The sequence below is a fragment of the Conger conger genome, chromosome 14 (genome assembly GCF_963514075.1).
Source record: "Conger conger chromosome 14, fConCon1.1, whole genome shotgun sequence".
NCBI lineage: Eukaryota > Metazoa > Chordata > Actinopteri > Anguilliformes > Congridae > Conger > Conger conger.
The window spans coordinates 47,098,136-47,125,177 of record NC_083773.1 but is presented as its reverse complement, the minus strand read 5'-3'; the positions used below and the strand labels follow the sequence as shown (position 1 = coordinate 47,125,177).

The following is a 27,042-nucleotide window of genomic DNA, read 5'->3' as shown; positions in this document are numbered from 1 at the left end:
AGCGCCTTTATCCAAAGCGCTGTACAATTGATGCTTCTCATTCACCCATTCATACACACACTCACACACCGACGGCGATTGGCTGCCATGCAAGGCGCCGACCAGCTCGTCAGGAGCATTTGGGGGTTAGGCGTCTTGCTCAGGGACACTTCGACACAGCCCGGGATTGAACCGGCAACCCTCCGACTGCCAGACGACTGCTCTTACTGCCTTAGCCATGTCGCCCCATTTCTGTATGTGTGCATATTTATGCATTGATCTATAGTCCTGATTTTGATTTTCCTATTACAGGTAAATCTGTGCTCTGCTGAGTGCAGTATAGAAGTAAGAGAAAAGCAGCATAATTCAAAATGGCTGCCATCCTCTACACCACTCTGCTTTAAAGAACCCACAGTCACCTCCTCCTTCCATTCACCTGAGCTGTCACAAGATAATGTACACTCAGTGATCACTTTATTAGGCGCACACCAGATCCAAGCAGACATGGCCAAGATGATTGATAGTTCAGACAAAACATCAGAATGTGGTAGAAATGCGATCCAAGTGACTTTGTTATTATGAATTATTGTTGGCGACAGATGGGGTGGTTTGAGTATCATAGAAACTGCAGATCTCCTGGTATTTTCATGTACAACAGATTCTACAGGGTTTACGGAGAATGGTGTGAAAAAAAGAAAAAAAACATCTAGTGAGCACCAGTTCTGTCGGTGAAAATGATTCTTAATGACAGAGGTGAGAGGAGACAGGCCGGACTGGTTCAAGCTGACAGGAAGGTGACAGTAAATGATGGAATAAGTGTCTCCAAGTGACCAATACCAAGCAGAAGCTTTGGACCTTCATTACATTACATTACAGTTATTTAGCTGACACTTTTATGGAGCAATGTGGGGTTATAAGGGCCTTGCTCAAGGGCCCAATAGCTGCACAGATATTTTCATGGCTTTTCGTGGCTTGAACCACCAACCTTCCAGGTCCCAGACATGTACCTTAGCCACTAGGCTTCAGGGCGCCCCCTTCATGATAACACATCTCACTTAAAATAGTCTGATTAAAATTAGTCTGAACATCATAGTATTTGGTCCTTTATGTGTAATATAAATGTTTAAAAGATGAAAGCTTTGATTGCACAGAACCTTATATAGTATATAGTATATATGTACAGATGAGCTGACAAAAGCGATGTTGTTAATCAATGGATTGGACCATAACGGTGTCCAACAGATACCCAGAATCCTCGGTGCTGCCTTTCCATGTATCTGTCAGTGGGTTCCGTGATCTGAAATCTGCCTTTCCTCCTTCAGGACCCACAGCTGGACCTACGACCTGCCCCTCGCAGAAACAAGGGGTGGCCAGTAGTGTAGTGGTTAAGGTACATGATAAGGGACCTGCCTGTAGCATAGTGGTTGAGGTACATGATTGGGACCGGCAAGGTTGGTGGTTCAATCCCTGGTGTTGCCACCACATAGCTGTTAGGCCTTGAGCAAGGCCCTTAACCCTGCATTGCTCCAGGGGGATTGTCTCTTGCTTAGTCTAAATCAACTGTAAGTCGCTTTGGATAAAAGCGTCAGCCAAATGACATGTAATGTAATGTAAAAACAGCGGCCAGTCACGCTGAACGAGGCTGCTGCCAGACACGGATCCCAGTTCTAATTTTAAAAGGGTGCGACCCTCAGAGGCGAACTGGCAGAGCGCTAACGCACTCACAGAGCATGCCAGCGGGGTACAGGAGAGGGCTCCGAAAGAGAGCTCGTAAAAATGGCCTCCCGTCACAAACTGAGGGACAACCAGTGAGGCACCATCTCTGTTATCAGCACTGTTAGTGGCTAATGTTATCCTTACTATCCAGGTTACTGTTTGTCATTTAGAAATTCATGTTGATTGTCAGACGATTTGATTATTATTATTAATAATCCTAGGTTTTATATGCGATTGTTAATCATTTTATTGTTAATTGCTTTGGCAATATTGTTTGCATACAGACATGCCAACGCATTTTTTTATTGAACTGAATTGAATTGAAAGAGGGAGGGAGAGAGAGGGAGGGAGAGAGGGAGGGAGAGAGAGGGAGGGAGGGAGGGAGGGAGGGAGAGAGAGAGGGAGGGAGAGAGAGCATGAACTCGACACAGGGCAGAAGGCGAGAGCGAGAGAGCGAGAGAGAGAGAGAGAGAGAGAGAGAGCATGAACTCGACACAGGGCAGAAGGCGAGAGAGAGAGAGAGAGAGAGAGAGAGCATGAACTCGACACAGGGCAGAAGGCGAGAGCGAGAGAGAGAGAGAGGGGGAGAGAGAGAGAGAGCAAGAGAGAGAGAGAGAGAGCATGAACTCAACACAGGGCAGAAGGCGAGAGCGAGCGAGCGAGAGAGAGAGAGAGGGGGGAGAGAGAGAGAGAGAGGGGGGGGGGAGAGAGAGCATGAACTCAACACAGGGCAGAAGGCGAGAGCGAGCGAGAGCGAGAGAGAGAGAGAGAGAGAGAGAGAGAGAGAGAGAGCGAGAGCGAGAGCGAGAGCATGAGAGAGAGAGAGAGCATGAGAGAGAGAGAGAGAGAGAGAGCATGAGAGAGAGAGAGAGAGAGAGAGAGCATGAGAGAGAGAGAGAGAGAGAGAGAGAGAGCATGAGAGAGAGAGAGAGAGGGGGAGAGAGAGGGGGAGAGAGAGAGAGCGAGAGAGAGAGAGCATGAACTTGACACAGGGCAGAAGGCGAGAGCGAGCGAGCGAGAGAGAGGGGGAGAGAGAGAGAGCATGAACTCGACAGGGCAGAAGGCGAGAGCGAGAGAGAGAGAGAGAGAGAGAGAGGGGGGGGGAGAGAGAGAGAGAGCATAAGCTCGACAGGGCAGAAGGCGAGAGCGAAAGAGAGAGAGAGAGAGAGAGGGGGAGGGAGAGAGAGAGAGAGGGGGGGAGAGAGAGAGAGAGAGAGGGGGGGGAGAGAGAGAGAGAGATCATGAACTCGACAGGGCAGAAGGCGAGAGCGCTGTTGTTTGTGCTCCCAGGGTGCACTGCTACACAAGATCATTTCAACCAAGAAAGATAGAGAATAGATACTTACTCTGCATTGAAGCCATTGACATGCAAGATGCGCATCTGTTTGACAATGGTACTTTTCCCCGATTCCCCAGCTCCTGCAGAGGGAGAAAGAGAGCACTGTCATTTCTGTCGCAAAAACACCCGGAACAACTGAGCTGGCAATCAAGTATAATTTGTATTTTCTGCAACAGGTCAGCCCGAATTAAAAAACCCCCAAAATAAATGCGTATGAACCTTGACAACGGAATCCCCCTGGTACTGTCCTACCATAATCCAAGAAAACTCCACATTTAAGAAAGAAAGACCGAAACAGACTGTCTACGTAGCTTGAGTATTTTCTCCATTTACAACATCAAAATCATTGGCCAATGGAACCAGAAACTTCAATTCAGGCCAATGTGTTGAATGTGTGACCAGAGCAAACCATTTTATTTACATAGGATCAGACCCTAAAGAAAGATTAAGCCATACTGGATGTAAAGCCAAGCAGGACAGTGGAGATGTCGGCCTCTACTCTACGCCCCCTCCATGTTTGAAGACTTACTCTCCACCTCTGCAAGCGGAAGAGCAGGCAAACAAACACAGCCTTCCCACACTTTACCAGTATTTAAAAAAGTACTTTTTTCTGAACTACATTTCAACTGCCCATAAACTGCTTTCTTATGCACTTTAGGCCAAAGGAGTGGCCATTTTGAAATCAGAACCTGCCGATCCTTGCACTGTGGTCATTCCAACTAGTGACCACGATGGCCTAAAATATTCACACATTCCTAATTCTGTCCCTATAGTCAAGATATTAACAATAACTATTTTGAGAGCTTTTCTTTCATGATGCACAAATAACTTTACAAACTAGAAGTATTGATCAAATATAGAAGCTAAAAAGACAAACATTGATTCATAGACCATTATTAACAGTGGGATAGCCAACAATGAACACTGGTGAAGCTTTGATCTTAGACAATGAAGAGATTGGTCAGCCAGGCTATTTAACAACTCATCCTGTAACCATGGACTAGTATCTGTTAAGGCTCTGTTCCATTGTGTGGATGGGCCCCATGGACTAGTATCTGTTAAGGCTCTGTTCCAGTGTGTGGATGGGCCCCATGGACTAGTATCTGTTAAGGCTCTGTTCCAGTGTGTGGATGGGCCCCATGGACTAGTATCTGTTAAGGCTCTGTTCCAGTGTGTGGATGGGCCCCATGGACTAGTATCTGTTAAGGCTCTGTTCCAGTGTGTGGATGGGCCCCATGGACTAGTATCTGTTAAGGCTCTGTTCCAGTGTGTGGATGGGCCCCATGGTCTGGTATCTGTTAAGGCTCTGTTCCAGTGTGTGGATGGGCCCCATGGTCTGATATCTGTTAGGGCTCTGTTCCATTGTGTGGATGGGCCCCATGGTCTGGTATCTGTTAAGGCTCTGTTCCATTGTGTGGATGGGCCCCATGGTCTGGTATCTGTTAAGGCTCTGTTCCTTTGTGTGGATGGGCCCCATGGTCTGGTATCTGTTAAGGCTCTGTTCCAGTGTGTGGATGGGCCCCATGGTCTGGTATCTGTTAAAGGGGCAGTTCACCCAAAAATGTAATTAAAGTATGCTTTCACTTACCCATGGTACTATCTAACCATCCAAATATTCTCGCTGTGATGTGAATAATTTTCTAGATTTTTCTAGATCTGTCATGCTCATCAATGCGCCTATAATTTACATTAGAAAAACTCAACAGGAACTGCTCAGTCAAAATATACCAACATAGTTACTCGTGGACATCAACAGATCTCAGGAAATGCACATTTAATCAAGAACTACTGTACTACTGTAGTTAACTTAGCATTTAGCCCAGGCTCCGCAAACCCTCAAGAACCAGCCATATTCTCACGGCTCTCTTCGACCTTTTCACGCATGAACTGTATTTCAAATGACTCTGTGATAAAGCAAGCCAAGTTATAACAACATTACCACTGTCAGCCAACAACTGTATCAAACCAGTGACTGAGTGAGTGAGTGTGTGTGTGTGAGTGAGAGAGAGAGAGAGAGTCATCAAAGTTGAAGCACTTAACAGTACAATAAAATTCAGTGCTGACATTTTGCCAGTATTTTTGCCACTGAACACAGATTCAAACTTTCCAGCATTAACTGATACTTTTCACTTTCTGCTGGAATGGCCCATGCAGAATCAAGGTTTCAGAGAGAGATCCCAGACTGCATGAACATGTTCACTGACAGGCCAGTCTCAGAGAGATCCCAGACTGTATGAACATGTTCACTGATAGGCCAGTCTCAGAGAGATCCCAGACTGTATGAACATGTCCACTGATAGGCCAGTCTCAGAGAGATCCCAGACTGTATGAACATGCCTACTGATAGGCCAGTCTCAGAGAGATCCCAGACTGTATGAACATGTCCACTGATAGGCCAGTCGTAGAGAGATCCCAGACTGTATGAACATGTCCACTGATAGGCCAGTCTCAGAGAGATCCCAGACTGTATGAACATGCCTACTAATAGGCCAGTCAATCTGTGACCCAGTTCGGCAGGGCACTGCCGTCTCCCCTATACTAGGGAACAAGGAAAGACATCCATGCTTGTGCCCTAAAAGAGGGACATTACATGTAAAATGACCAAAAAAACCTAATTTTCCTGTACTTCTCCACAAGAAAACTTGATATGCAGGAAATATATTTGATACACATTTGATTGTCAAAAATACTTTGGGAAATATTTGCATTTAAAGTTCCTTTTTCAGCCCTGTGGCGCCTCCATGAAGACCCTGTATTTTCTCATGTGTTTATTACACCCAAAACATGCTCAGAATTACATTTGTGCCATCATTTATTATTTAAATAAAAAATACCTCAATGGGCGGTTTCACAGACTTAATTTTGAACGATGTTGAGTTTTGTAGGGAGAATCTCCATTCAGAACTGAATTAATCTAGAACAAAGCTTCATCTGTATCTGAAAAACTGGTCCCAAAAGTACCATTATTTACTTTGCTCACAGTTTTATATGTTGTTTCCATAAAACACATCACATGGGGGAATATCTGGCCTACTGTTTACAGTTTGCGATATTCAACTGGACCAATACAAAAATATAGTAGCATAAAATAATAACTCGCAAAAGTCTCCTGTAAGAGGCATTTTCTCACTGATGCAAAGTGTAACTATGGATTCTGAGTGTCATCCTGGCTGTTGGTGACACAGGAGCTGAGAATGTTCTGGGTTACTGCACAGGAAGCAGAGGACTAACGCCTGCTGACTGGCAGCCTATTGCCTGAATGGCTTTCATCATTAGAGCCAATGACAAGCTTAATCTGACACTCCATCATCAGTTCTGTCTGTCACAAGGGGACAGAGGTGTATAAACTGTTATGCCACCCCCAAAACAATGCAACTTGGGAATCCACCCACAAGTTTTAGTTGTAACAATACATGGTTTCAAAATACGTCACATATCTTATTTAATTAAAAGCCTTCAGGTCTCTTCCCCTGAATGTGTTTTTTTTTTTTTTTTTTTTTTTTTTTTTTTTTTTTGGAACAGAAATGCAGGCACAACAAAATCCTACATCTCTACATTGTGAACCTCCAGTAATTTTAGGCATACAGCAACTCTCAAACACAGGGTTTCGGGCCAAAAATGATATCCCTAGAAATGTTGTCCTTTTAGCAATATGTTACACTTAAATGTACCTTATTCAGATTCTTGTATCATACTAAACAGTGCTCATAAAACATCCATGAAATACAACACATAGAAGCTGCAAGCTGGCTAAAGACAACATCCAGCAATACACATAATAACTAACAGTTCAACATTACAGATATACATCTAGTAGATTTTGACAGGACATTACATGAAATAACAGGGATTTAGCAAAGCAATACTACCGACATGAAGAAAGACAGGTCAAGTACCTTCCTCTAACGGGTTCACGTCACAATTAAACCTGCAACTTTTAGGTGGCAAGCCCAGTTATACTCCACCACACCCATGACCTTAAACAACGGCAGCTGTATCAATGCAAATTACAGACGCGGGTTGCAGTTTTAACAGCAAAATCCCCAATTGCTGAATATATAGGCCTATGATTAAAATCATTTTACAACTGTGACTCACAAAACAAAATTTAAACCAAGATGAACCCAAATGAACAATAAATTATCTTGAAGTCGGATCATAGGACTCAATTCATCTTGGCTGCTCTGTTATATAAGATACATATGGCTCAAATGTGGTTAATTAAACGCAATTACAGATAGAGCGACAGTGTCGTCAATGCAATTCAAATGTATCAAGAGCTACTTAGCCCTTTGAATCGCGACAGCTCTTGTGCTGGTCAAATTAACCACGACCCGACCGACCCCCCGGTTTTGTAGCACTCGAGGGGTGTGAGCCTTTGCGATCACAGGCATAAGACATAGGTTGTCTGGTTACTTACATACAAAATGCGTCAGGAGAACCTAGGCCACAGGCCTAAAGTAGCCTATACAATGTATATGTATGCGTTACGATACTGGGAATAATTTAACGACCCCGAATCATCGGAAAGCCTCGTAAAAGCGTTCTATGCGTGCAGGACGCAATATCATAACAAGAACTAAAAATGAAACGCACCCATACATACGCTACACAAAGCATGTTTCCTGGAGCAGACCCTATCCTATTAATTCCACTAATCTTCAACAAGGTAACCAAAAAATGAAACGGCATGACGTAATAATTTAACTCGGTAGAAATGACTGCTACGTAGCCTACATTGTGCCTTCTCGCGGCCTGTTCAGCGAGCGATCAGACACCGCTCCATACAGACACGAACACAACTGGTATTCCCACAATACATTAAACAAAGTGTTCTGCAAATTAAACGGGCAGTGCTGACAAACATGAACACAAACCCGTTTTGCCTAATAAGCAAATAAGATAGCTAGCTAATTGAGAGCTAACATTCAGGGTAGCATACTGACAAACAGACCTATCTACACGCTGGTCTATGAACTAGCTAGCTATATTTTACTGTACAGCAATGCAGCTCATAAACATACCTAGCAGTAGTAGCCGGTGCGTTGCTCGGTATATTTGTTTGTCTTTTTGTAGCTGTTTCTCAATTTTTTTGTTCGCTTCCCGCTGTGCCTTCTCCTCATTTCGCTGGTCTTCAGTCTTACTGTTGCCCAAACAACCCATCTTCCCAAAAACCCAATACAAGGTTCGGGGAGGGGGGTGGGGGGTTAATACAATAAATAAATAAATAAATAATCCTAAATCCCTAGATTGGCCCACGAAATGAACACCTTGACAAAGATGAGTGACATTTATATATCGTTACAAACACAACTAATGCAATGTATAAATAGTCATCTAAATTTAAATATTATTAAAATGTGTGTGTGAGTAATTATTTAGTAGGCTACAAGTCTGAGAAAGGGTAGTGTTGATGACGACACCCGGGCCGCCCTCTCAGACGGTTAATTCCTCTATGTATTAGGCCTACTATTATTATTATTATTATTATTATTATTATTATTTATTATTATTAGGCTATTATTGATATTATTATTGATTAAATGTAAATACATTTAAAAGAAGTTAAATGTGTAACTGCATCTTATGTTTAAAGGCACGAAGAAATCGTTTCGGGATTTCCACGACGTTTTACTGAAGAACAGAGATCCAAAAACGATTTATAAATATTTCTCACTGAGAATCCATCAGTCACGCAAATAGCCTGACGCAAGCTATTACTGTTGTTAAAAAACAGTTCAATGAACGTCGTATTTTCTGTTTCTTCCCAAACCGTCTTCCACCAGAGAGAGGAGCGAGAGAGGGAGAGAGAGATACCGAAAAAATAAAAATAAATATTTCCACTAAAATGACGGCGTGTGGATCATTTTCACGGATTCTTTTTAAAATACGAATCCTTTAAAATGCGTCCCCACCGAGTCTCCTGTGTTCCGTTATATTCCCAGAAATTATTTTATTTTTTTCCTCCTCTTCGGCGATGGTGGTTGCTTGCAGGGCTTGGCCCTTCTCTCCGTTTTTTCTGTCGCTGTAATTTCTTTTTCTCCTCACATCTGTAAGCCTTCCACTTACGAGCACCGATTCGTCTTACAGTCGTCGCGGTCTTCCAATTCAAGCAGATTTATGAAAATCCTTCGCTGTTTTCCAGTTTCTTGTAGGTACAGCCTGCTGTCAGTCCCAGCTTTGTAATCCTCCTGAATTCGGATGGCAGATATACTGTACATGTGCATGTAGATACATGAAGATACGGCGCCTTTAAAAGCACAAATCCCAATGTGACAGCAATTTCCTCATTGACAGGCCGTGTTTGTTTCTGAATAAACGCGAGAAAACCTGTATCTTTGGGGTATTTTTTTGCTTTTTTCCCGTTCTGTGGGAATTGTACATTGAGATAGATTGCGTTGAAGAGATGGGGTGGGGCAAACCTTTCTCACTGAACCCTGGGAACGACGATCTAATCACATGATTGCCCAAAACGTCAGCAACTTGCAATTCTGCGGAGAAAAGGCGCCCTCTTCAAAGAAACGAGAACATAGCCTATGCAAGTAAACACGATACGGTGACCCCAGATAACTGCCAGTGTACCTGCACTCTTTCCTCTCATTTTGTGTTTTGTCTTAATGTGAAAAATAAATACACGTGTTTACTTTTCTTTAAACGAGTACAATTAACATTAAACTGAATGCCTCTAGACTTTCAACCTGTTGAGGTGCATTTCTGTACAGCGGGAATAAATAGTGATATCCTCCTGAGGCTGCCTGCCTAAGGTTCTTCCTTTCCCCCTGCAACGACTGGAAGGCAGCAGCTTTATATACTTATAGAACTAGAGAACTAATAGCGACAGATAAGTGAACTAGCTAGCTCAGAAATGTAGCTACAGACAGGTTTTATAAAAATACATGAAAGAAAAACTGCCTGTGAAGAGACATGTACACATGATCTGTGGTTGGCCGAGCTGAACCTGCTGGCCGAGCTGAACCCGCTGGTCCACCTGCTGTTTGCAGTCTGCCTTCCAGTCGTCACTGAGGGAAGGACTGTACCTGGGGCCTAACTGCTCGCTAATGCTGAGTCTTCATTGCAGTGGTTAGCACAGCCACCTCTGGAGACCCAAGTTCTGCTGTTAAAATACTGCCAGACCATTTTGACCCAAGACCAAATCGATTTTTAATAAGCTACCCAGCTAATTTTATTTTCTATTTGGCGGCAGCAGCATTCTTTCGATGACTTCAGCAAATACAACTGAATGAACGAGCCGTTTCGAGGCAGCCAATGCAGCTGCCACTAATTACAGTCCAATGGTATTGGGACAGTAAGGCCAGTTCCTTTGTTTTTGATATACACTGAAGACAATTGAGGTCAAAAGATGTACATGAGATGACAGATCCCAATTTCAGCTTTTATTTCATGGTATTTTTATCTAGATTTGTTAACTTAAAATGTATCACCTTTTATATCAGACCACCCAATTTTAGGTGAGCAAAAGTATTGAAACATGTGGCTGACAGGTGTTTGTTGTTGTGTCCTGTTAGATTGAACGATTAACAATAAATAGTTCTGAATGTCTACTCTTGGTTTTAGCCTTGGGTTTTGCGTTTGAGTTAAAAAAGATAAACCAACATGAAGACCAGAGAGCTCTCTTTGGGAGAAAAGCAAGCCATTTTGAAGCATAGAAAAGAGGGGAAATTAGAACCATTGCACATAGCTTGTACAACAACTTGGAATGTCCTGAAAAAGAAAGAAACCTCTGGCATACAGACATTTAACAGGTCAACCAAGGAAAACAACAGAAGTCGATAACATAAACATTGTGAGAGCTGTGAAGAAAAACCCCAAAACATCAGACAGTGACATCACAAACTATTTCTACAGGGCAGGAGTGAAGGTAACTCAATTAATCGTTCAAAGAAGATTTAGAGAGCAGCAATATAGAGGCTATACCACAAGATGCAAACCACTCATCAGTAGTAAGAATCGGAAGGCAAGATTACAATTAGCAAAGAAGTAAAAATTCTGGAAGTTTTATGGACTGATGAAACCAAGATTAACCTCGACCAAAGTGATGGAAAGGCCAAAGTGTGGAGAAAAAAGGGATCTGCTCATGATCCGAAACATATGAGCTCATCTGTGAAGCATGGTGATGGAAGTGTCATGGCTGGGGCTTGATGGCTACTTCTGGAGTGGGCTTGCAAATCTTTATTGATGATGTGATGGTAGCAGCAGGATGAATTCAGAAGTCTACAAAAACATTCTGTCTGCCAACTTACAGAGAAATGCATCCAAACTAATTGGGAGGAACAAAAGACAAGCAGCAAGACACTGACCCAAAACACACTGCCAACACAACAAAAGGCTTAATTACGGAGAAAAAGTTTGGAAGGTTTTAGACAGGCCAAGTCAATCACCAGACCTTAACCCAATTGAGCATGCATTTCACCTCTTGGAGAGGAGATTAAAGGGAACATTCTTATCTCAACCCCAAATATATTCAGTGTATTGCAAATACAGTTGGCCTTGCTATTCCAGTACCTTTGGAGGGGACTTTTCTGACATTCTCTAAATACAGTACCTCAGGACAAAATTTGCTGTTGGATGGAAGTCAGAAGCAAGTGAATCATTTTAAATTCAACAAAGATTTGCGTCACACTGATGGTTAAGGCCAATGCAAGCCGTGACTTTGTCTAGTTTGACTACTAGAATGTGAAACCTCATTTCTTGGCTCATGATACAGATTTGTTTTTACAGGTTTAGCCTATTGTTTGTAATTTAATTGCACTTCATATGATGGGTATGGATTTGGGCAAATGCCATTGAGGTTTTTGGTCTATTATGGCTCAAAATAAACTGAACAGAGACAAATATTTAATTTCGTAAAATTGGTATATTTGAATGTTTTATTCATTAATTTTTTTAAGTGACACCTGAAAACTGTAGCACATTTTTATTTACATTTGGTAATACCCATAGGGTAGTGTCTATGGTTTGGACCATTTGCTGGAAATGTGAAATAAGGTATAGTAAACAAATGTTTATCACAGAATGACAGTGGTTGTTTTCCAGATATGAATTTTACCCTCATGTTGCCAGGGAAATGGCATCTCTCTTGCTTAGAACCATTAATTCTTAATGAAAAATTATCTTCACAATGCCTAACAAAAACAAGTCAATCACTGTAAGGCAGGATTTTGTCTAATTAAACAATTTAGTTTTAGAAGAAATTGTTCCCATAATTAAACCAAATGAAGTGTTTTGCGATATTCAACTGAAATATTAATTGTACTTATTAATTATGTTCGGCAGAGAATACTCAATATACTGCAATATGATGCAGGGCTAGAAACCCACATTTTGAAATTCGGCCAAACAAGAGTGGTTACTGGCTTCTGATTGGTGTGTGAGGAGTTACCTGTGCTCTGAAGAAGGTAGATAACATTGGACTTTTGTAACCCAAGAGAGAAAAGTTGTTCTGATCCATTAAAACATTTCTTAGCTAAACGGCTAAGTCATCAAAGGTCCAAGGTATCAAATGAGCCTCAAACCATCATGCTGTTACCAGATATGCAGCAGATATGGATATATCACTTCAAGGGTTGTTTCTCCTGAATTATTATTTTTTCCATTGGGTTAAGTAGGACAATTTATTCAGGAGAAACAACCCTTGAAGATGTCCATCCATATCTGGCAGCAGCAAGACAGTTTGAGGCTAGTTTGATACCTTAGACACTTGATTTACTTTAGGCAAGAAATGTGTTCTATACTGTATCAGCATAATTTACAGCTGAATATAGTCCCACACCCCAACTCCCATCCATTGAAATACAAAGAGTTTTAGTATCACTTGTAGGACAACCTGAAAATAAGATATCCAGACTCTGATGAAGTTGATCGGTCACAGACATGTCATGGCATGCAAAGGATATGCAACCAAGTATAAAACAATGACAATTTAATCTATGATTATGTTAAGTATTGTCTAATGTTGGACAAATTATGTTTGTTTAAATTGTACATGTTTGTGATCACCTCAAACCTAACATATATTATTAAAGCAGACAATTGTATGATCATTGTGGTTAAATGTCAGTGTGTTAACTTGGAGTAATGGAGTAAGAATGTTACTATTGCGCCAGTTCTCCCCTACATAAAAATAACATTCACTACAAAATGTGTATATATTTAGAAAAACTAAATTTCAATATTTGGCACCATTGTATCAATACTGTATTGCAGAAGAAAGTATCACAATACTATGCTGTATCAATTCAAAGCCAAATGTCACAGAACATGAATGGCATTCGCTACTGAAGTAGAATATTTTCATATAATATTTCATTTTATGTTAATGATGAAGATGCATAGATTTTGCCTCAAGGCTCAAGCTACTGCCAGCACGATAGTCATAGAGGCCTGTGGGTAAAAACGTCATGTTTCCAAAAAGGCAAGCTGACTGCTTCATGTAACCACAGAAGTTTCTGTTGACGACAACTCGATACACCTTTAAACTGAGAGCTTCATTCTTTAAAGCCGCATATCCTCCTGACACCCAGGATAACAAAGTTCAAGTATTTCTGGACATACAGAACATACGCAATACAAATCTTGGATGATTAAAACATGTTTTAAAAAATATTTTATTTTTACTTATAGCATAGGTTTCAGCATGAAAGAATATATGGTTCTTGATTTTAAGACCAGAGACGCATGTCCCCTACTGGGGGTAGAAATGAATTCCCAGGTCTGAGGAAACTACGGAGAAGTTTATGTGGGTTGATTAAAAACATTCAGAATTGTGAAGCACATGGTCACCTGCATTCATTAAACCTGATTAAATTAAATTAATCCAGTTATGTATACTACATTCCATTACATTACAGGCATTTAGCAGACACTCTTATTCAGAGTGACGTACAACAAAGTGATAGGTAGCTATAGGTTTGGATTGAGCAAAAACCAGGACTATTTCTGCCACTCCAGGACCACAGTTCTCTACCCCCATTCTAGATTATATTCAGAAGTTAGTAGTTAAATAAACAAGTCAGCCTCTGGTGGTTTGTTACGCTGTATTGAGCAGCGGCTGTGGTGAGTAAGCACTGCAGTGTGGCCGGAGACCGGGCCCCAGATCTGCACGGGTGGCTCACAGTCTGTTCCACATCACCCAAGGGAGTTATGGGATGGATTCGGTCAGCAGGGACAGCAGTGTTCATTGCTCAAGTGTTCTCTGTTGGCAGTCTAGGCGCCCGTGGCTTGCTCTCGGTGCATGATCGAGCCTCCTTTAGCCCTGCAAGCCTCCTTTAGCCCTGCGGCTAATGGTGCGCTGTGAAAAAGAAGCAGCAAGCTGGTCGCACATGTTTCGGAGGCAAGCCACAAGTTGTCTTCACTCTCCCAAATAGGCAGCAGGGAAGTATGTACATAGTGGACATTGTAATTGGACATTGCATATTCAGGCAGGATTGGAATTGCTAAGTCTTTTAAAAAATAAGGCTTAGGTAGCTAAACAGCAATCGAATTGAAAATACCATTCCACTCAATTAAGTTAGCGGACTGAAATCGTGAAGCTGTATCCTAAGTTGAATAAGGGTAACAATCTGCATTTCAAGCTTGGTTGCTGGGCAACATGTACATGTACATACAATTAATTGCTGTATGCTAATGCTAGTAAATGGGAAACATTACATTCTGAAAGCTTTAAAATCAAATCAAAACACTTAAAGGTAAGAGCTTGCTCAATAACCCAATAATACAAAACAATTCTACTTGAAACTTCGATATTGCACTAAGATATGATCAAATATGGTTTGTCTAGCTCCAAACAATAACACCAGATTCAGTTTCATTATTGGAAAGCATAACCCTCACCAAAACAATGACAAATAATAATATGGTAATGTGATAGCCACAGAAGTCAACAAGATTTATGGCAAAAACTACTGATCATAAAAAAAAGTTATTTTGTACAAGGCCTTTATTGGGCCATATTGCCATTCTCAGTGCTCCACACCATAAAGAAGCCCAAAAAACATACAGAGAAGTGCTACTAAATTGGCTGACCTTATTTAGTAAAGACTTAAGAGGCTTAAGAATCTCTTCAGACTAGTAGGGGGGAATTCATTGTTTTTTACATTTTTTAAAAAGGATTAAGAAAGTGGATTACAGAAGAGGTAAAAAGGTATACTAGGTCATTTCGGAATCCTAGAGGTCAAGAGAGGAATTACAACAACAGACAACCTCCCACCACAACATTGTTTATCCCTCCCCCTTCTCTGTGAACGCACTGACGTTGAAACCACCCCCACCCCCAACGCCATTTGGCCGTGGCAATTAGAACCAATTTTCAACCTTGAATTATTTTACAGCTATACAATGTTTTGGCAGAGTGTTGAAACCTGAATTTAAGGACTATAAACACAGGCAGAGGGTGAGTCAATATGTCAGTGAGCCTTTTTCAATGATAGGAAGGCATTTACAGTGGTCTTGCAACAACGTTTTCACACAAAAACGTACCTATTGTACCTTTAAATATCAAATCTACACAAGAGAATATTCCACCAAATTTACACAAACACAAACCTTGTTACTCCAAGCATACAGTGGTGTGAAAAAGTGTTTGCCCCCTTCCTGATTCCTTTATTTTTATTTTTTTTTTTTTTGCATGTTTGTCACACTTAAATGTTTCAGATCATCAAACTAATTTAAATATTAGTCAAAGACAACGTAAGTAAACACAAAATGAAGGTTTTTATTATTAAGGGAGAAAAAAAATCCCAAACCTACATGGCCCTGTGTGAAAAAGTGATTGCCCCCCCCCCCGTTAAAACATAACTTAACTGTGGTTTATCAAACCACAGAGTTCAATTTCTCTAGCCACACCCAGGCCTGATTACTGCCATACCTGTTCTCAATCAAGAAATCACTTAAATAGGACCTGCCTGACAAAGTGAAGTAGACCAAATGATCCTCAAAAGCTAGACATCATGCCGAGATCTAAAGAAATTCAGGAACAAGTGAGAAAGAAAGTAATTGAGATCTATCAGTCTGGAAAAGGTTATAAAGCCATTTCTAAAGCTTTGGGACTCCAGCGAACCACAGTGAGAGCCATTATCCACAAATGGCGAAAACATGGAACAGTGGTGAACCTTCCCAGGAGTGGCCGGCCGACCAAAATGACCCCAAGAGTGCAGCGACGACTCATCCAAGAGGTCACAAAAGACCCCACAACAACATCCAAAGAACTGCAGGCCTCACTTGCCTCAGTTAAGGTCAGTGTTCATGACTCCACCATAAGAAAGAGACTGGGCAAAAATGGCCTGCATGGCAGAGTTCCAAGACGAAAACCACTGCTGAGCAAAAAGAACATTAAGGCTCGTCTCAATTTTGCCAGAAAACATCTCGATGTTCCCCAAGACTTTTGGGAAATACTCTGTGGTCTGACGAGACAAAAGTTGAACTTTTTGGAAGGTGTGTGTCCCATTACATCTGGCGTAAAAGTAACACCGCATTTCAGAAAAAGAACATCATACCAACAGTGAAATATGGTGGTGGTAGTGTGATGGTCTGGGGCTGTTTTGCTGCTTCAGGACCTGGAAGACTTGCTGTGATAAATGGAACCATGAATTCTGCTGTCTACCAAAAAATCCTGAAGGAGAATGTCCGGCCATCTGTTCGTGACCTCAAGCTGAAACGAACTTGGGTTCTGCAGCAGGACAATGATCCAAAACACACCAGCAAGTCCACCTCTGAATGGCTGAAGAAAAACAAAATGAAGACTTTGGAGTGGTCTAGTGAAAGTCCTGACCTGAATCCTATTGAGATGCTGTGACCTTAAAAAGGCGGTTCATGTGTCGTGAGCCACCGACCCCTTGCCGAGCTCAGACCTCACATTCCCACGAGCAGTACCCCACGAGGAGGTGTCTCAGGGACGAACTCTCTTTTCCTTTAAGTACTCTGAACATCCTGGAGCCCTGGTAAGTTCTACTGAACTTGCAGCCCAGTCTCGAAGTGAAGGGTGTGATGCAAATCTGGTATACGATTTCCTGTATTCACTGTATTCTTCTAAAATAACCTCTCACATATGATTATAGTCAGATATACTTTATTATAATCAAAAGAATAGAGTTATACAGCTGACAGGTTAAATATCATCTTTCAGTTTGCTAATCACATACAAGGTTCATATAACCCCTTTAGCTCTTTCTAATTCACCTTTCCACCAGATGTTAAATTCAAGGTACACCCCTCAAATATCCATCCTCTTTGGCCTTTGCCTTATCCTATAGCTCCCCCTTCTGGAAGTTAAAAGAAACTATTCCTAGAATATTATGTGCATCAACACTCTAAAACTTTTCTACATTTTTTCTACCTTGTATAGTATCTTACTGAAAAATAAAAGACATAAAAATGAAAGGAAACTTATAACGTTGAACTTCTATGTGCTACTTTTTCCTACTTCTACAAGTAATATAGATTATAATTACCACTCAAGCTTGATTATAGTTGTTCTGCGTTGCTCTTTCGACATCAGTCCTGTTGCCACAACTCTGGGGCTGAGTCCGCACGGCGTACGTCACTCCGTTCTTCATATCCATATCCTGGAGTGGCGCGCAGAGGAAGCGCGCCACTCCAGCTTGACTACAGCTGTCCTGCGTTGCTCTCTCCTCAACAGCCCTTAGATATTTTGTTAAGCAAAATTCTAAGATGCTTTTTTTTTTATGTCTAAAAGCTCACTCCTTATATATCCTTAAACTTGTATAAAAGTGTACCTTTTTGATAAGAAATGTCCCCAGTATACCGAGTGGGAAGACACTTATCTCTTATGCAACTTTTTTAATGAGCATATTCATCACTTTTATTTGCCTCACTTGTCATAGTCTCTCCTGGACTCTCTCCAAACTTTGACATCATACAAGCCAGCAGTAAGTGCCTTCCACCAGCTCAATACATTCTTCAGGTGCTCTTTTTTTTGTGGCGCCTTAAGAAATCTACAAAGGACATACAATTAATAGCCGAGTGTAATTCATCCCCCAACTCCTCTACAGTCAGTCCATTGAATCTATCCAATAAATTATCAGATTATCATTTCCCCATCATCTATATTGTTTTCCTCATCTTTTTGCTTTAACCAGGCATTATGCTCTAAGTCCCCCCGACTTCAGACTCCTCTGCTGACAATTATGGCTGCTCATTAGCTCTGAACCGCATATTTTTCCTCTTACAGGCGTTCTTGCTACCACCTCAATGGCGTGGGTGAGGGGTTAACAATGCATTCCTGCCTAACCCATCCTCCTGTCAATCTCTCATCAGGCGGGCCTAGGGCTCAAAAACCCTCCAATGTGGCTGAATTACCACAGGGGAGGAGAACTGCTGACCCGGACTGGGGATATTGTCGGGCGGTGGAAAGAGCACTTCGAGGAGCTCCTGAACCGGAACAACACGTCCTCTGTGGAAGAGGCAGAGCCTGAAGACTCGGGGGAATCTGCACCTATTGCTGAGGTAGTCAAAAAGCTCCTCAGTGGCAAGTCGCCGGGTGTAGATGAGATTCGCCCTGAGATGCTGAAGGCTCTGGACATTGTTGGGCTGTCTTGGCTGACACGCCTCTTCAGTGTCGCGTGGAGGTCGGGGACAGTACCTTTAGAGTGGCAGACCGGGGTGGTGGTCCCCATTTTCAAGAAGGGGGACCGGAGGGTGTGCTCCAATTACCGGGGTATCACACTCCTCAGCCTCCCTGGGAAAGCTTACTCTAGGGTACTGGAAAGGAGGCTCCGACCGACGGTCGAACCTCGGATTCAGGAGGAGCAATGTGGCTTCCGTCCTGGCCGTGGAACAGTGGACCAGCTCTTTACCTTGGCAGGGTTGCTGGCGGGGTCATGGGAGTTTGCCCATCCAGTCCACATATGCTTTGTGGACTTGGAGAAGGCTTTCGACCGTGTCCCCCGGGGAACCCTGTGGGGTGTACTGCGGGAGTATGGGGTACCGGGGCCGTTGGTACGAGCCATCAGGTCCCTGTATAACCAAAGTGAGAGCTGTGTCCGCATTCTCGGCACAAAGTCAAGCACGTTTCAGGTGGGTGTTGGACTCCGCCAAGGTTGCCCCTTGTCACCGGTCCTGTTTGTGGTATTCATGGACAGGATCTCAAGGCGCAGCCGAGGTGAGGAGAGTGTCCGGTTTGGTGACCTCAGAATCGCATCTCTGCTTTTTGCGGATGATGTGGTTCTGCTGGCTTCATCGGACCGTGACCTTCAGCACGCACTGGAGCGGTTTGCAGCCGAGTGTCAAGCGGCCGGGATGAGAGTCAGCACCTCCAAGTCCGAGGCCATGGTTCTCTGCCGGAAAACGGTGGATTGCTCCCTCCGGGTTGGGAACGAGTCTTTGCCCCAAGTGAAGGAGTTCAAGTATCTCGGGGTCTTGTTCACGAGTGAGGGTAGAAGGGAGCGTGAGATCGACAGGCGGATCGGTGCAGCGTCAGCAGTAATGCGGGCGTTGCACCGGACCGTTGTGGTGAAGAAGGAGCTGAGCCGGAAGGCGAAGCTCTCGATTTACTGGTCGATCTACGTCCCAACCCTCACCTATGGTCACGAGCTTTGGGTAGTAACCGAAAGAACGAGATCGCGTATACAAGCGGCCGAAATGAGCTTCCTCCGTAGGGTGGCCGGGCTCAGCCTTAGAGATAGGATGAGGAGCTCGGACATCCGGAGGGAGTTCGGAGTAGAGCCGCTGCTCCTTCGCGTCGAAAGGAGCCAATTGAGGTGGTTCGGGCATCTGATCAGGATGCCTCCCGGGCGCCTCCCTTTGGAGGTTTTCCGGGCTCGTCCAACTGGGCGGAGACCCCGAGGGAGACCCAGAGCCCGCTGGAGAGATTATATATCTCTCCTGGCCAGGGAACGCCTCGGGATCCCCCAGGAGGAGCTAGAATGCGTTGCTGGGGAGAGGGACGCCTGGAATACCCGGCTTTGCCTACTGCCCCCGCGACCCGACTCCGGATAAGCGGGTGATGATGGATGGATGGATGGATGGATTGTTTTAATCGCATGTAGTGTCACATTGTCAGGTGGATGCTCTTCATTACTTTCGTTGAAACGTTTGCATGTTTAAGCAAAACTTCACAGACCTATATCGTCCTATAGCGCCCTATATCGCCTATTAATGCAAATGCAGTCCAGCCCTGGATGATCAAGTGTTTCACGCCTTTAATCCTGAAAAACAAAAAGAAATCACACTACCAGCCAGAGGTGTGTACAATGATAAACACTTTGTGATGCATCTAAAATAACAGTTCAGGGTTCCCAAACTCTCAAGTGTTGCTCTATGTGATATACTCAGCTGCCAGACGAGGTCACTCTTCCACAGGACACACGCCGCAGGGCACCAGCCACAGGGCACCAGCCACAGGGCACCAGCCACAGGGCACCAGCCACAGGGCCCACGCCACAGGGCACACGCCACAGGGCCCACGCCACAGGGCCCACGCCGCGGGGCCCACGCCACAGGGCCCACGCCACAGGGCCCACGCCACAGGGCACACGCCACAGGGCACACGCCACAGGGCACCAGCCGCAGGGCCCACGCCACAGGGCACACGCCACAGGGCCCACGCCACAGGGCCCACGCCGCGGGGCCCACGCCGCAGGGCCCACGCCACAGGGCACACGCCACAGGGCCCACGCCACAGGGCCCACGCCACAGGGCACACGCCACAGGGCACCAGCCGCAGGGCACACGCCGCAGGGCCCACGCCGCAGGGCCCACGCCGCAGGGCCCACGCCGCAGGGCCCACGCCGCAGGGCACCAGCCACAGGGCACACGCCACAGGGCACACGCCACAGGGCCCACGCCACAGGGCCCACGCCGCAGGGCCCACGCCACAGGGCACCAGCCACAGGGCACACGCCACAGGGCACACGCCACAGGGCACACGCCACAGGGCACCAGCCGCAGGGCACACGCCGCAGGGCACCAGCCACAGGGCCCACGCCACAGGGCACACGCCACAGGGCACACGCCACAGGGCCCACGCCACAGGGCACACGCCACAGGGCACACGCCACAGGGCACACGCCACAGGGCACCAGCCGCAGGGCCCACGCCACAGGGCACACGCCACAGGGCACACGCCACAGGGCACCAGCCGCAGGGCACACGCCACAGGGCACACGCCACAGGGCCCACGCCACAGGGCACACGCCACAGGGCACACGCCACAGGGCACACGCCACAGGGCACCAGCCACAGGGCCCACGCCACAGGGCACACGCCACAGGGCACACGCCACAGGGCACACGCCACAGGGCACAAGCCTGAAATCACACTGCTGTGATTCATATATGAATGGTCCTTCCACTGACACAATGTTGAGGCAGAAACACAAAAAATGTATGTAAAATAAATAAATGTAGATAAAATACAATGTAAATAGTATCTTTTGCTAATTATTTAATGTAAACACAAAAATATTTTACAGAGGACAATAAACAAAATGGCACGATGATGAAAAGGTAATAAGTGAGAAAATGATCGATTTAAAGAGAAAATAGTTTTAAAAACCATATATAAAATGAATTAAAAGCCACCTTAAATACAGCTGCATCTCAAAAAATTTGAATATCATGGAAAAGTTCATTTTTTCCCATAATTTTATTCAAAAACTGGAACTTTCATATATTCTAGATTCATTACACAAAGTGAAATATTTCAAGCCTTTTTTTTGTTTTAATCTTGATGACTACGGCTTACAGCTCATGAAAATCAAATCGAGCATCTCAAAACACTAGAATATTACATAAGACCAATCAAAAAAAGGATTTATAATACAGAAATGTCGACCTTCTGAAAAGTATGTTAATTTATGCACTCAGTACTTGGTCGGGGCTCCTTTTACACAAATTACTTCATCAATGTGGCATGGCATGGAGGCAATCAGCCTGTGGCACTGCCCAGGTGTTATGAAGCCCAGGTTGCTTTGATTGCGGCCTTCAGCTCACCTGTATTGTTGGGTCTCATCTTCCCCTTGACAACACCCCGTAGATTCTCTATGGGGTTCAGGTTAGGTGAGTTGGCTGGCCAATCAAGCACAGGAATACCATGGTCAGCAAACCAGTTACTAGTAGTTCTGGCACTGTGGGCAGGTGCCAAGTTCTGCCGGAAAAGGAAATCAGCATCTCCATAAAGCTTGTCAGCAGACGGATGGACAAAGTGCTCTAAAATCTCCTGGTAGACAGCTGCGCTGACTCTGGACTTGATGAAACACAGTGTACCAAGACAAGCAGATGGCATATCACCCCAAATCATCACCGACTGTGGAAACTTCACACTGGACTTCAAGCAACTTGGATTATGTGCCTCTTCACTCTTCCTCCAGACTCTGGGACCTTGATTTCCAAATGAAATGCAAAATTTACTTTCATCTGAAAAGAGGACACCACTAAGCAATGGTTGAGTTCTTTTTCTCCTTAGCCCAGGTAAGACGCTTCCGATGTTGTCTCTGGTTCAGGAGTGGCTTGACACTAGGAATGGGACACATGTAGCCCATTTCCTGCACATGTCTGTGTGTGGTGGCTCTTGATGCACTAACTCCAGCCTCAGTCCACTCCTTGTGAAGCTCCCCCAAGTTCTTGAATCGGTGTTGCTTGACAATCCTCTCAAGGCTGCGGTCATCCCTGTTGCTTGTGCACCTTTTCCTACCACACTTTTCTCTTCCATTCAACTTACCATGAATATGCTTTGATACAGCACTCTGTATATGTGCATAAATGAACATACTTTTCAGAAGGTCGAAACTTCTGTATTATAAATCCTTTTTTTGATTGGTCTCATGTAACATTTTGAGATACTGGATTTTGGATTTTCACGAGTTGTAAGCCGTAATCATCAAGATTAAAACAAAAAAAGGCTTGAAATATTTCACTTTATGTGTAATGAATCAAGAATATATGAAGAATATATTTGAATTACAGAAAAAAATGAACTTTTCCACTTTTCATTTTTTGAGATGCACCTGTATATTGTCAGCTGTTAATAAAGATTTAAAATGACTCTGCTAGTCTACACTATATCTCCTGTCTTTATCTCTATCTCTTTATGTCTGTAATATTATTTCCACATTCAATGCACCGACAGAGGGCCTGTACCCTTTCTCTACACATTCTCTAGACAGATGTATTTGTAAATTCACGCTTTCACACCATTGCAAATAATTCCAGAGACTTAAACTCCTGTTTACACAAGGAAGGTTAGCTACATGTTAAAGTCACACATGAAGTGCATTCATCTGTAAATACTGAAGTGACAAGCATGTCCTTATCAGTGCTGGAGGAAGACACTTTACATTGTATGACAAATTCAGGAAATACTCATTAATTCATTCATGCGTTCATGCACGTTTGAGGCCAACAAGAGAAAAATAAAATGTTGCGATTTGTGGTCACAGAGGGGAGAGACTGCCCAATGAGACACTGGTGAGAAAGGAGAGAATGCAGGTATATCTGAGAAAATAGATGGTTCTGAGATCTGAGAGAATGCAGGTATATCTGAGAAAATAGATGGTTCTGAGATCTGAGAGAATGCAGGTATATCTGAGAAAATAGATGGTTCTGAGATCTGAGAGAATGCAGGTATATCTGAGAAAATAGATGGTTCTGAGATCTAAGAGAATGCAGGTATATCTGAGAAAATAGATGGTTCTGAGATCTGAGAGAATGCAGGTATATCTGAGGAAATAGATGGTTCTGAGATCTGAGAGAATGCAGGTATATCTGAGGAAATAGATGGTTCTAAGATCTGAGAGAATGCAGGTATATCTGAGAAAATAGATGGTTCTGAGATCTGAGAGAATGCAGGTATATCTGAGAAAATAGATGGTTCTGAGATCTAAGAGAATGCAGGTATATCTGAGAAAATAGATGGTTCTGAGATCTGAGAGAATGCAGGTACATCTGAGAAAATAGATGGCTCTGAGATCTAAGAGAATGCAGGTATATCTGAGAAAATAGATGGCTCTGAGATCTAAGAGAATGCAGGTATATCTGAGAAAATAGATGGCTCTGAGATCTAAGAGAATGCAGGTATATCTGAGAAAATAGATGGTTCTGAGATCTGAGAGAATGCAGGTATATCTGAGAAAATAGATGGTTCTGAGATCTGAGAGAATGCAGGTATATCTGAGGAAATAGATGGTTCTAAGATCTGAGAGAATGCAGGTATATCTGAGAAAATAGATGGTTCTGAGATCTGAGAGAATGCAGGTATATCTGAGAAAATAGATGGTTCTGAGATGAGAGAATGCAGGTATATCTGAGAAAATAGATGGTTCTGAGATCTGAGAGAATGCAGGTATATCTGAGAAAATAGATGGTTCTATTCTATGGAAACCACCGTTGGTCTACGTCTCCAATTAGAATGGTGAGCCAGTTCTCACCAGTCACACAGCGAGTGTGGAACAATTCTACAAAGATACGCTGGACGAGTGTTCAAATCATCCCCTTGAGGTTCAGTCCCAACATTATAACTGCAGCCAAGGGCAGAGTGCCTTCGCCAAGGGTGTGAAACTGTTGGATGTGGCTACCTCACCTGCATCAAAGTGCCTTTGAGCCTCACCTGTGTCAGTGTGCGCACCTTCACAAAGATTTGAGTCTAACCTGTGTCAGTGTGCGCACCTTCACAAAGATTTGAGTTTCACCTGCGTTAGTGTGCGCACTTTCACAAAGATTTGAGTCTCACCTGCGTTAGTGTGCGCACCTTCAAGGTTTGAGAGAACCCTTTGTGAGAAGCCCTTATATCCTTTTCATTCTTTTTCTAAAACCAAAAGTTTAAAAACTATAAACAGACATTTAAACATTAAGTCCGATCTCATAAAACAACGCAGTCGTTTGGCGGTGGTCCTGAAGGCATTTGGCGGTGGTACTGAAGGCGTTTGAAGCAGATGCTGCTGGTCAGGCTGCAGTGGGTGACACAAAGGCTCGCTTGTGCGCGTCCCTCAATCGGTCAGCCCGGATTCTGCTCAAACAGCCAACCACAACATGGAAATTCACTACGGATAAAATTATGCTTATTTAATAAAATTGCATTAAGAACAGAACAGGCTTGAAATTGATGATGTTAAATACATGCGAGTCATTGGTGAAAGTTTACTAGTTCTGGGTAAATTTAGGTAATAGCATAGTTTATGCAAGAGATTTCAATGACTTCAAAGAAATTTTAAGATTTCAAATGAAGTCACCTTTAATTTGAGGCCATTTACATCCATATCAGGGGATCCCTGCTGGAATTACATCTCTATTAATACACAGTCCCCCCATTTTAGGGGACCAAAAGTAATTGGACAGTTCGCTTCTCAGCTGTTTCTGATTTGTGAGGTGTATTCAAACGTGCAGGTATCAGAAAGCTTTCAGTATTTATTCTTGATTCTATGCTTTTGATTGCCTTTGGAAAAGAAAAAGTGAAAGACATAGGCCAAATGTGCTGGAGTGCAGGTCAAAAATAACAGAAATTGTACCAATGTTCAAATACTGACGGACTGCTCTGTATTCAAACGTGCAGGTATCAGAAAGCTTTCAGTATTTATTCTTGATTCTATGCTTTTGATTGCCTTTGGAAAAGAAAAAGTGAAAGACATAGGCCAAGTGTGCTGGAGTGCAGGTCAAAAAGAACATAAATTGTACCAATGTCCAAATACTGACGGACTGCTCTGTATACGTTAGCAGATAATGGGCTTTCCACACACACACACACACACACACACACACACACACACACACAAATACATGTATACAGTTAAATACAAAAGTCAGTGTCAATTTGGTGGATTTTTCCGGTGTGTACAAATCAAATGACATTTTTAAACAATGTCATTCAGTGAGCTTTCAATTCAAATAAAGTGTCCCAATATGTTTGCATTTAACTGTATTTTGGAACTTTGGATTTAAAGCGTGTTGTATGAGCTGATGACATAAACAAATAGATGGATAAAATGGATATTGTGAGATTGTCACACAGAAAAGTACCAAGTACCCCAGTGAAGTATGGTAGTGGATATGTGATGTTGGTTGGCTGCTTTGCTTCCAGAGACCCTGGGAACTGTGTTTGTATATACAGCATCACTGACGCATCAGCCATGTACTCTACCAGGAGATCTGTCTACTTTCCTCCAAAACCATAGATTAACCGACTACAGAATCAAGCTTCAGCAACAGCCAGCCCAGCCCTGACCCAAACCCCACAGAAAACCCATAAGCTGAAGAGGACAGCCCACAAGTGAGGTCTAAAGACTGGATCTGGAGAGATTCTGTATGGAGGAATGGTCTCAGATTTCTTACTCCATGTTCTCCCACCTCATCAAACATTACAGAAGAAGATTAAACACGGTTATCGTAACAATGCTAAATATTGGGTTGAAAACAATATGGATGTGTGATCAGTGTAAACTATGCTTTAAAACCCCTTTAAAGAATAATTAAAAATACTTCAGGAATATGTTGCCTTAAGGGTCCCACATTGTGTATTTTTCAGTGTTTCATTTTAGATCATGATATCCATGAAAAAAAAATCCTTTGTGTGGTACCTAAAACAATCTCTGTCCAGATTGAAATGTCCATTCTCCAGCACCTCTCATGAGCCTTACCAAGAACAGGCTGTTTTGGTGATTGTCTCTTTAAAGCTTGTTGATATCAATGAACCTCTGTTCTATTAATCTATGCAACAAGCTGAACACTGTCTGTGCCGGGTGCTTGTAATTGTTCAGGGTAGCATTATGCCTGATGTTATGAAATATTTCCTGACTGCGTCCAGGCAACAGTATCACAGAATCACGGGTTGTGAACTCCCAGACGTCACGCAACACCAGAACACCACTTGGGCTCAGCCAATTACAGGGGTTCTGTAAGGGTGCATTCTGGGAATAAAAAGCCATCAGAAGGAGCGACCAATGAGAGTCCAATGAGCTGGAGCGACCAATGAGAGTCCAATGAGCTGGAAACCACCGTCAGTTTACGGTGGGCCGCGCCGAGGCAAATGAACGTATCATTGTGATG

At 43.4% G+C, this 27,042-nt stretch overlaps 1 protein-coding gene across 5 annotated transcripts in view; it reads right to left on the bottom strand.

Annotated features, from left to right (window-relative positions):
- Positions 1 to 27,042, bottom strand: part of gnas (GNAS complex locus) — a 107,121-nt gene that overhangs the window by 66,564 nt on the left and 13,515 nt on the right. For 3 of the 5 annotated variants that reach the window (XM_061219076.1, XM_061219075.1, XM_061219073.1), the window contains exon 2: positions 3,042 to 3,114. In XM_061219076.1, the coding sequence (XP_061075060.1) occupies positions 3,042 to 3,114 (73 nt within the window). Of the gene's footprint in view, positions 1 to 3,041; positions 3,115 to 7,630; positions 7,668 to 8,058; positions 9,433 to 27,042 lie in introns of those variants that run through there. The other 2 variants (XM_061219074.1, XM_061219077.1) reach the window with 2 other exon arrangements.